This window comes from Vanessa cardui, chromosome 20 (genome assembly GCF_905220365.1).
Source record: "Vanessa cardui chromosome 20, ilVanCard2.1, whole genome shotgun sequence".
Taxonomy (NCBI): Eukaryota; Metazoa; Arthropoda; class Insecta; order Lepidoptera; family Nymphalidae; genus Vanessa; species Vanessa cardui.
The window spans coordinates 3,331,586-3,344,157 of NC_061142.1; the positions used below are offsets into that span (position 1 = coordinate 3,331,586).

At 29.6% G+C, this 12,572-nt stretch overlaps 1 protein-coding gene across 1 annotated transcript in view; it reads left to right on the forward strand.

The window, feature by feature from the left end:
- Positions 1-316: 316 nt before the first annotated feature.
- Positions 317-12,572, forward strand: part of LOC124538352 (metastasis-associated protein MTA3) — a 57,622-nt gene continuing 45,366 nt past the window's right edge. Inside the window, exon 1 of the mRNA XM_047115393.1 lies at positions 317-684. Within this exon, the coding sequence (XP_046971349.1) occupies positions 657-684 (28 nt within the window). The 5' untranslated portion in view covers positions 317-656. The remainder of the gene's footprint in view (positions 685-12,572) is intronic.

The following is a 12,572-nucleotide window of genomic DNA, read 5'->3' on the forward strand; positions in this document are numbered from 1 at the left end:
TTTATTTAATCATAAGTGTTGTTTACAGACGAAACTTCCATAGATAATGTGAGCGTCCTTGTTTATGGTTTACAAACATAACGTTCCATTTGATGCAGAAATTTATACTATTATACCAAGAAGACAAAATTAAAACTACTTTCGAATTAGGTAAAGAGCTATATGTGCATTATAAATTAATGAAAATATATTGAAAATAACTGAAATCATGTAGAAAATTTAATATTACTAATAAAATGAACAAATAAAGCTATCGCATACAATTTTTACGGTAATGTAATGAAACGTTTCTGAATGAAACATTTTTTTTTTTTAATTTTAGGATATAGTAAATTATATTTCAATTGTAGGACATGATTTGTAAAATAATTTATACTATTATTTAAAGTTATACATATTTCGGAAAAAAATAAGTGCACATTAATTTAATGACATGTCATTGCTTTGTTTCAAGAGCAGGAAGTTTACGCCAAAAAGTGCGACTGCGCACTGGCCAAATTAGTAGGTAGTGTGAAAGAAAATGGCGATCAGCGAAAGGCGTCCGGAGTTAACGTGATGAAAAACATTGTTAAAAGCTCAATTACATAGTGTTATAGTTATTAATTGTGTCAGATGTAGATTAATTAAGTGTTAATGAATAGTGATTGTGTATAAAAATGGCTGCGAATATGTACAGAGTCGGCGGTAAGTAACAATAATTGGTTATTTTTGTTGTAGCTTCGCCGGTTCACCGCCAGCCGACTAGCGGTGCTTTGCTTTGATTGTCGTACCTTCATTAATTGCTCACATTAATTAGTCCAGTATTGTTATATTACGCGATTTTTAAAAAAATGTTTCGTTTTAAATGAGATTTCGAACAAAACTTGCCGGCTAAAATATATTTATCAATAACTTATTATTTTACCAAATTTCTTCAAATAGGACATTAGCATTTGCATCTAGGTATCATTGTATCGGCTTGCGTATCTGCGTGCGGATTGTTAGACATGGGAATCGAAGTCTTGGCGGTTGTTTATTAGTGCGTTTTCTACGTTCTTTGTCGAGTTTTGTTAGGTTTGACACGAGATTTTAGGTTATAATTGATGTTGTCAAAACATTTTGTTAGATATTTCGATATAAATGGTAACTAGAATGGGTAATTTACTCGGTGCGAGGCATGCTGACTGAAAGAGTTTGATCATAAGATTGTTTGTGTATTCGGTTTAAGTTTATACTTTATATGGCGGGTGTTAGTTGGGGGCGCCTCTATGTGGTGGTCGAGAGTTGGCTTTGTCGCGGGAGCTGGCGACTCGTGTGGCGCGCTTCGCGGTCGCCACGCCGAATGTTAATTAGCTCTTCCTTTTAGACTACTTCCTATCAGTAAATATCACGTCATTGAAAACTTGTTGTATCACATTAAAAATCATTGTTTTACATTTATACCAAACTTTTAATACATATTTTAAATAAAGTTCATTATTTTGTATTATATTTATACCTAATTAAATTTTATTATATATAAAGAATTTTATTTGTTTAAACTTTATATACTTATAAACAAATTGTCTTAAGTTTAATTAAAATTTGATTACTTAAGATAGTTATAACATATTATTATAATTTCAATATTCATTTTTTTTTATTTAACCTTAAAATGCTTGTATAAAATAAATCCTTGAGATTGGTAAAGAAAAACTTGACCTACATGTATACATATTACCTTGAAATTTTATTTAAAAAGTATGTCCATTTAAAGACAATTAATATGTACAATCCATGCAATAAAAAAAAATGTTTAAGAAAATTCATATATTTTTTTCAATAAAAGATACCTATATTTTCTTACTACACTTGAAAAAGCAATAGCGTAATCTATAATATGTAAAAATGCTTAATTAAAACTCTTTGCATGTTTTTATTTCACATACTTTTAATCACCTATGTAAATGAGTTCATTCACCTTTTTGATAGTACTGTGTCAACTTTTACTTTGCTCACTAAATGTTCCATATTTTCTGTAAAGATTGTAATATAATATTTCGAAACTGTTAATAAAATGATTTCGTTAAATCAATACTTAGAGTATAATAACTAATCTAGTTAATTGATTGAAGTCAAAGGAGTTGAATTATATTACAAATGTATATATTATTTTGTAAATTAACTAGAAAAGTAATGAGTACCACAAAACCATGTTCCTAACAATTATTTACCATTTGGTACCTTATCTTAACTATAAAATGATGAAATAGTTAATCTGTAAAATAAAGTTTTCAACTAAGTATAAAAAGTATTTTAAATCTACAAATAATCTGATTCAAATTTTTCAAACCATTTTGTTGCATCATACAACAACAACAACAACAACAGCCTGTAAATTCCCACTGCTGGGCTAAAGGCCTCCTCTCCCTTTGAGGAAATGGTTTGGAACATATTCCATCATAATTATTATCAATTTATGGGAAAGGAAAAGTTACTCAAATTGAGGCATTGAAATATTTTCACCAAAATACATACACTTAAAATAAAATAAAAAAATATCAAATAAATCTTAACAAATTAACTTTCCAAAAGTATGAAAAATGAAAACAAAACTGGTTACCATGGTTGACACATGAGAATATAAGAGCAGTTTGATGATAAATTTTTGATTTTTAGATTTAAAAAAAAAGCAGTCAATTTGCTTTTAAACTTTTTTAGAATTTCTACATCACTTAAAGCTCTTAAACCAAACTAAACACAAATACTCAGAATGAATTTACATTTCCATATTAAAATGCATGTTGCATTTATAAATACATACATTTTTTGCATACATATCAGTTATGACTTATTAATAATACTGTCACAAAGCATATTTATGCAATTGGTATTATGATTATTGTCAGCACTTCAAATATTAAATGCCATAAATATAATTTGATGGATGTTGTGATCGTTTTGCTTATGCTAAGTTAAGAATTGTTTAAGTTGATGGTAAAGTAAGAAAAATTATTGTCAAATAAAAAGTTTAATATAAACATATACATGAATTAAATAAATTACACTAAACATAAGAAATATTACTGGATTTTTTCTTTCAACATTTTTTCTGTTAACTATGTACTTGTATTCGTAAACTGGGAAAGTGATGCCATGACTATTAAATTCATTTAAAATGCAATAACATAGTAAAAATCTTTCTATACGAAAATTTCTTATTAATAGAAGCAAAGTAATATTTATTTTTTAACATTCTGATAGCAGTTCTTATTTAAACTATCATTGTTAATTTAATATCTTGAGTTTGTTTATTAATTGTGCTAGGTGATTTTTTAATCAGGGAAATTTAATCTCATATTTATCTTTAAATTTTAGAAATAGTGATAAGAATATATTGAAATATTTTTCTTTGAGCGTCATTGTTATTTTACTTGGTATCCAGGAGTGATTAGAAATTGGTTGTCGAGTTTTAAGCAACTACATGATTGCAGTAAAAACAAACATTAGTGTAATTGCGAAATTAACAGAAATATCCTCCATTTGTTGAAGAGCTTAAAACTAAAAAAAAAAATAACTTTTAGAAGCAAATTGAATAAAATAAACGAAATAAAAATGCGATGTTATGCTCTACCGCACTTAACGAAAATCCGTTACATTCTTTTTTTTTTTTAATTCACATCAGAAAGTATGCGACCGTATTTGTGAGTTTTCGCTGAAACTGCAACAGTTTGTTTAATCATAATAAGTGCCCAGCAGCTATTCTGCCCCTTTATATTATTGATACACAAGATGGGGCAGCTGTATACTAATATCCTATTATAGTGGCAACAATGGGGTCAACCCGAGTTTTTTTTTATTTCACGAATGTAACGTTAGGAAGTATTCGTAGAATTTGTTTCCAATTACACGACATATAAACTTTTTGTAGATGCTAGATCACATATTTCATTTGGTCGTCTGGCGCAGCGGCAGCTAACCTGTTTTTAACCGACTTCAAAAAGGAGGAGATTACCAATTCGTCTGTATTTTTTATGAAACTATGGTTGTGGGGTGTCTTCGCGCTTGGACTAATGTTTATATCGGTCTTAGAGTATGTATGGTTTGGGACGGTTGTTATGTCAGTCGATCTTTTCGTCGTACGACGATTGATACCTTTACCCTAACCTTACAGTTGTAAACATCCGGTAATAGATGTTAACTTCAGACGTCGAGTCTGATATTTTATTTTACTTTTATTTACTCAGATTTAATTCTGTATTCTATAGAATTTTGTAGATGATAATATGAAGGGAAATTTCAATTGGGCAGAATTAATACATAATTTCACTCTAGTTGTTTGTTTTTAATGATAAACCATTAATTTCGTTTATTTATCAATGTTAATAAAGATGGTTTGTTAGAGTAATTAACTACAATTAAGACACCATACAAAATATATGCATGTATGTATTATGTATATTTTATGAAAACTGTTGGTGGTACAAGTCTTCTTGTGAATTACATAATATGATGTGACTGTCTAAGTCTTAAATATTCCAGATGAAAAATAATAATAATTATAAAGCGTAAGTGACGCGATCATAACATATAGGAAACAATGATTCGTTTGACGCTATGAGCTCGCAATTACCGTCGTCCACTGGTGAAAGTTGCATACCTAAGTACGTTTCCGAACAATAAACTGGTCCTGACAAGCTAAACTCGACCGACCAGTTGCCGTAATTTATTATTTTACTAACAATTTTCCGACGCACATCGTCTCCATACTCAAAACGTTACCGCGTTAAAAGTGGCCGTTAAAATTATAACGACGTTTCGTAAGTCTTTCAGACGCGCGGAATAAAATACACTGGTATGGTGTTATATATGCATATATATTTACATCTAACGTAAGTAAAAGGTAGTTGGTATCACGATCTGTACAAACATTATTAAAAATTAAGACTTTTTTTTTAAATTTCCACTTAAAAATACTAAACCAGTAAACGTATATCTTATACTTCTGTAATGAGTTTCGTGCAACGCGTATTAGAGAAGCTTTTACTGTATAATACATGGCTTCGGCCAACGTCTACCGCCTGTTTTGTTTGTCATTAATTTGTAAGAGTTAAATACCCCAATTAAAAAAAATACGAGACAATTTTAGTACATTTTTCATAATCCATAACCTGTATTTAAAGAAAGTTCTTTCCGATCTCTCTTTGTAAATTATAAGTGTTCTGTTAATATATTAAATAATGACACGTGCCTTAATATAAATGTTTACTAAAGTAACTCCTTTAAAGGTAATTTATAGAAAGGTATGATCATACATACCAATCGGGTATGTGTGATTTTCGTTTTGATGGTTTTCAATTTCACAACCAATACATAAATAAAATAATGATAAAGTTACTGAAAATTAGCCCGGATGTCGACTTGCGCTTTATGCCAGAGATCTTCATATTAAAATGCTTGTTCTATCGCCTATTACGCATAGGCATTTCAAACGCAGAAATAAACAAGTTTATAAATAGAATTGTAATAAATAATACTACATTAAACTATTAAAGTTACATTCGTATAAAGCAAATATTGTACTTTTTCGTTAAACCTTCCTGTTATTCAAATAGTACAATGAAATATTTTTTATCTAAAACCGTAACGTATTTTATTTATTTTCATCGTCAACCAAATCAGTTAGTAGGCCAATGATCCGAAATGCACACGTATTAGTTTTTTTATTGTTTGCTCGACAAACACTTAATTGGTAAGTGTTTGCAAACCATCTCGTGAATGCCTAAACGGACGTTCAACGATGATAAATAATTTTATTCTTGTTAAATTGCGGTTTTACGACTCCGTTAAAATCAAAATTACAGTATTTTAAATAAAGTTACAGCCCTTTAATGTTCCAATGCAGTCTTTCAAGTTTACGGTGACTGAAATTATGAAACGGCATTAAATTCAAACTATACGGTTTTAATTTATATTTTTAAATAATTTTAATGGCGCAAAACTATTCATGTAGTGATTTTACTTTTACATTTGAATTTTCTTATTTGTTTCCAAACAAAAGTTTAACAATAAATGTTGTTTACGAGGTAATTAGTTAAACAATTTTGTCCTCTTCCTTCGTATGTCAAATAACCAACGACAGAAAGAGATGAATCAGTGTTTAACCACTAATAAAAAAACCTTAACGGAAACATTGCTTTTAAGAAAAGTCGTAAAATATTATTACAAGTAAGGGAAATATTTATAGGCTACTGTGGGATTAAACACCTTATACTATACATGACAAAAATAGTTAGATATCTTTGTGTACTAATGTTTTATACTATCTAATTATTGTAATCTGAGCTTAGATTTTTTGAATATGATATGGAGAAGTATTTATATTTTTTAAATAAAGGCAAAATTTTAAATACATATAAAACATTTAAAATTGCTGTTACTATATCCTCAATTTCATTTAAAAACTGGATAATATGAATAACTAATTAAAACTATTTAAATATGCGTCGCCACTACATCGGCCGTTATGCAAAATTAAAGATTATCAGGAAAGAAGAAGCCAGAACATAATAGTATGTTCAATGTGGCATCTTTTTCGCATATTATTTCCATCTACATATTGTTCAAATCTGAAATATCGTTTTCTTTGAAAAAAAAAAAAAGATTAATATAATAAAATTTTAAAACTGCGTTCGATTCGAGGGAAATCCAATAATTTTCGAGCATCTATGACGTGGCTGGGCTAAATTTACTATACACTTACTTATTGACACGTTCCAAAAATACACTAAAGTCTTGGCAAAACTGAACGGGCGTTAACATCGCTATCAACCGCATAATGCCTCTACTTATACATACATAACTAGCAGACCTGTGTGTATGTGCGCTAGGCGAGCCAGCCACGCTTGTTGCCCCGCGTGTGTGTATCTATATCTATGTAAATGAATCAGTATGGACTACGGAGCACATTATAATATTCTTACTGTCGCTGGGTCATGACACCGTCGACACTCCAGTTTTTATGACTGCGCTGTATTCGGCTTATTATCGTGGTTTACGGTTGGGAAATCTGCATAAAACACGCATTATATACGATAGTATGGGGTAATCCATATTTAACGAAACTCTAATATTAACTCTGTTATAATTCATAATAACTTTGATATTCATTTTTTTTATAAATCGTTTGATATATCTGTAAAGATTTTGATCCATAATAATGGTCAGACTACAAACGAAAGCTTACATCAAACGTAGTTTAATAATATTCGTAAATAGAATTCTTGCTTCGTTTCAACGTCCAAATTAAATAAAATATACTATATATATGTATTGTAAAATCTTAAGTTCTTATAAATATCACTCGACTTCATCTAAGCAGTGTACGACTACTTAATAATAGGTGATATAATACTAACATTCAATTTTTATACTAAACTGTCAATTATATTACAAAGTAACAAAAACTCATCGCGTTATAATTCAAGATGACGTAACGTAAATTTATATATTAATTCAATTTATATATTAAAGTAACAAAAATATGTTTACTAAAATTGTTTTTGTTATTCACACCACCTTCGATACATATAATAGATAATATGAAGTCATTACTTTCCTCACCATTAAAAATTAAATGAAACGTCGATTATAAAAGTTATTTATTTTTCAAAAGAAAAACACACCTAGTCAATTATAATTCAAAAATTTTGATTGTGAATATAAAAATGAGCAGACACTTTCCTATTCTCCAGATACAACAACACACGGATAACATGAATTAGTAGTGATAAAATATATATATATATTCATGTGCATATGTAAAGTTGTAAATAGACAGCGCACACGTATACTCGTTGACCAGTGTCTATTATATAGTACGTGATGAATGACGACACCGTAATGTTAACATATCGATTCCCTCAAAATATATGTTGATACGAATCTAAGATAATAATTAAGTATACGTTGTTTCGTAATAAAGTGACATTGGTGTTTTATAATTATATTTTATCGTTGGATTAGTGTTGATTTATTGTGCAACGAATAATTTATTCTGTCTCTTATTGCATTGTGAGATCCAATTATCCATTATTTAATATATTTATCATTGAGGTTATAGTTTCATAGTAAGAATACCATATTTTTTTGGATAAACCTTCACTGATTACCATCGAAGGTAGCAAGTATCTCTAGTCGATATAATACAATAATTGCTAATGGTAATTGTTTTTAATTCAAAATGGTGCAATTAATTTTCACCTTATTTTTTTAAATGAAGGTTTAAACATACTTTTGGTGATCGAATTTTGACGAAATTCAAAGCCTAAATAATAGTGCAAAAGTGCACTGCTTATCCTTACTTTCAATCAGATTGAATAGCAATCCGACATGGATTGTAGATATATAGATCAGGCGCAGTAGCAACATATTTAAAACTTTTAGGGGTACATGATTGTACCTATCTAATTTGGGGCTAATATAGAGTATTCATATTCAAGCTCAGTGCTAATACATCTCATTGTTCTATATTAACACAGTATTTGATATTTGGCAGTTTTGAAACTACTAATTGTCGAAATAAATGAGTTTTTTTTTTCTAAATTCGAAGAAGAAACTAAAAAGAACAACCTCTTTTTATTAGTATAGTGTAAGGAAAAATTGAATTTCATTTATTTATTCATTCACACACACGAAACCAAAGGCGTCACTTATTTTTCATTGTCATTGCTGTGACCCGGATGACCTTAGATTTTCATACATTTATGTCAAACTTCTGATAAAGGAACGAATGTTTTTTACGATACTTTTTACCGAATAAACATTTGATATACTTTTTAAAGTGAATTATATCGTAATGTTTCAAGATCTATACAGATTTTTTTCATTAAAATTTTATATATAATGCGACAACTAACACACTAACTTATATGTACATTACACATAATGGTGTATTAAAACAATGATTGCAAATAGATCGTAACACTATTGTTTATTATGTGTTATTTTAAGTTAATTAAACATCATCAGAGGTTAATTTTATAATGATGATGAAATACCGTCGTAAGTATCGTATGGAAAATTTTATATGCGTTATCTATAATTTTATTATCCTATGAAAATCTCTTGAGGCTGATCGTGTTTTTTAATAATATATACATTTCTTTAAGATGTATATTTGTAGATGGTACGATATGGTCACGATGAGAACCTTCTTTTCGTCTTGGAGCCTTCTCGTCACTGACTCTGTTTAAATTTCTTATTACTTTTATAACGTATCTCATATATTAACATTAGGATGGGCTAGACCAAATGGATGAATAAAATAAAAAGTAATTGAACCGGCTCGACGTCACATCGACAAGTATACCGTCTACTAAGGTTCCTATATGTCGATGGAATGTAAATGAAACAAAAATGACCGATTAAATAGAATCTCACGTTATGTTTATCTTGATCGATATTTATATGTGTGTTGTAGCGTCCGACGTATGGTTATACAACACTAAGATACTCGAGTTCCATGAACTAATCTAATACACTTTTACGTAATCGCAGGCTTATTTAGTTTGAGTGAAGAATTATAACAAAGAACATTATCATTGAAAAATACGTTTATAAAATAAAAAAAGACTGGTTTTTTTTTTTTTTAATGAATCTTATCGAATACCATTTCGCTTCCTTATTACGTTAACTATTATATTAAGTCATGGTTTTGGATTTAGAATATATCCCCACTCATAGAGTCATTGTGCGCAAGTCGCGTGTTCTATTGTAAATTGTAACGGTAAATGCCGCCATTTCATTCGTTAATTCATGTGGTCCGAACCGAAGCTCATGAGTGTCGTAAGCAGAGACATACACAAACCGATAAATGCTTTGCCTTCGTTTATACGTTACTATTTAATACTATTACGATTTGTTAATACTACTAACATTAGGTGTATTTAAATAGGGTTATATTCTATATAAAATAATTGTGTGCATTTAATTTGTTTAAAATTTTGAATAATGAATTAAATAATGTATTTTCTTGTTGTATTACTTCATGTACTTCTTTATATACATTTTGAATATATATTTGTACAGTTCAATTATATACTTTGAACAAGTTTTTATAAAAACATAAATTATTTCATTATAAAGAAACTAGACTTCGCAGCATCGTGGACTTTTTTTCCTTCTAATTTCGATAACATTGTCTAAAATGTATGCAGTATGATAGATGTATCCAGTTACGTCTATATATTTTGGGATAGCTCTAATTTTTTTTTTTTTATATTCGGTATACTCGAGTAGCACGGAGTCATTATATATATACTGTTCACTTAATATGCCTAATATTCAGCCGAATACTTTACTCCAATCTTGTTCCAATAATATAAATGTATTAACTTTTGAATTGAGTATATTTGACCACTGATATTTTGTTAGATTAGAGTGAAATGTTTCTAGTTATAAATATTTTGCTTAAAGCGATTGCATCTTCAAAAACTACACAATTAACTGTAGTTCTATATTGTGGCGCGGAAAAATGGACAAATGTTCGACATTTTTTCCGACACTAAATGTTTTTTCGTCTATTTAGTGCACGTGTCACTCGTGACGGTCGCTAAGCGTTCAATATACTCAACTTCCACATTTTGCAATGCAAAATAAAGCTTACAAAATCTTATCGAATATTCTATTCGGTATTATTGATCCGTTTGATTACTCGTTTTCGCTGAAATTCAAATTTGGCTCATCACTATTTACTACATATAATAATATTCATACAATACACAGTCGTGAACGATACGTGCCAACGAAATATCGATTTTAAATGTTTGATATTATTACAATTATGATTAATTGTCAGGAAACTTCTTAAACTAATGGCGACATCAGCATTCTTAGCATTTATGGAACAATAATGATTGATTATTTTCAATATTTTAAATAAAATCGTTATATATAATATCGATTTCAATATAATTAACTTTTACTAACTATTTGTCTATATAAGCGTAATGCTTATGCATTTTCATACTCAAGAGAAACAGGTTATGACCAATATTTTTACAAAAAAGAATGTTAATTTTTTAAACAATGACAAAGATAAAGTGTCTTCAATTTAGAAAATATTTATCGAAGAAGAGAAATATTGTTTAATGATTTTATTTTTAAAGTTTAATCTTTTAATACAGAAGACGATTGTCGACATAAAAAGATAAAAGTGCCGTTTATTGCTTCGTTCAGGTTTTTATGTTACAATAAAACAGCGAATAAATAAGCTGATCAAAACATCATCAATACTTGGCGTATTGGAAGTGTCATCGTTGATATCGAAATACAAAAATATCTCTTTCATCTAATGATGTATGATCGCATGTCAAGTTCTGGGTTCAAAGACCAGTCCGGCCAATATATGTTCAGTTCTTCTGTCAAGAAAGTCACAGCAGACGCCGGCCCGGAGCCCAGAGTTAGGAAGTTGACAAGGTTATTCGTCTGTGTATTTGAAATCACGTAGTCATTTGTCTACTTTCGGGTAGGTTCGGATTTTTCGTTCTATCAGATTCTGAGAGTTAGATGATTGTTATGGCCTAATATTTGCGCAAACGCAAATGATGTGCACACTTGGTTACCCTTCGTCGAAAGTATCCGCAAAATGAGAAATAGTATAAAAAAATATCACCAATCAAATATTTGATCTTTTTGGACAAATTTCAAGGTTTTAGAATCGGAATATACGTGGTGTGGTATTGGATAAACAATATATTAATACAATGAAATACGTTTTTGTTTATAAAATCATCCTCTTTGAGATCATTCATAGGAAACACACAGTTTTTCTTCTGTGATTTGTAAGTTTTACGAAGTTTGTGCGTCTGTTTTTGTATTCATAATACGATAATATTGAAATGTTGAATTCTCAACAATGAATCTCTATTTAATTCTTTAAAACGAATGCTATATTTTACCCTCTGTTATATTTCTGCCACTAAACAACACCCGTATTGTCGTGTTTCGTTATAAGAAGTAGATCTGTCTTGTTTATTTACAAACGACGACGACGTAAGTCCTACAGTTGGCATCGGTACATAATGTGTGCGTAGTATTTCTACGTGAATATCCTGTAGTCGGTCGCAGTTTACACTTTACCTGCAGGTTGTCGAATTGTTCGTCTGTCTGTTAATTTCATGAATTAGTACAGCAATGTGTTAAATTATTTATTATCACGTAAGGCTCAGTGACGACAGTATTGAGCTGCACTTGGTCACGAAGCGAGTAGGCTCGCACGAAGATGTCGTTCCCATGCATTTCGCTTTCGTTTTGAGCTGTCCGACCGGTTCGCGCACCGCCTAATAAAGTCAAGTAGCGTAGTACTCGGATTTAATAGTCTTTTAAGGAGCAGGCTTTTTCTTAACAGATTGATTGCCAAAATAAAAAAGGTTCTTGAAAATCATATACATAATATTATCTTTTTTCCAAAAACGTTTTATTTTCAAGTTAAACATAAGGATATGTAATAACATGTTTGTGTATGTGTAATATAACATTTTAATCTTCGTATAATAATTAGTATTATTGGAGGTACTAGAGCATAAAAAAACAACGTAAATCCTATAGTTGGC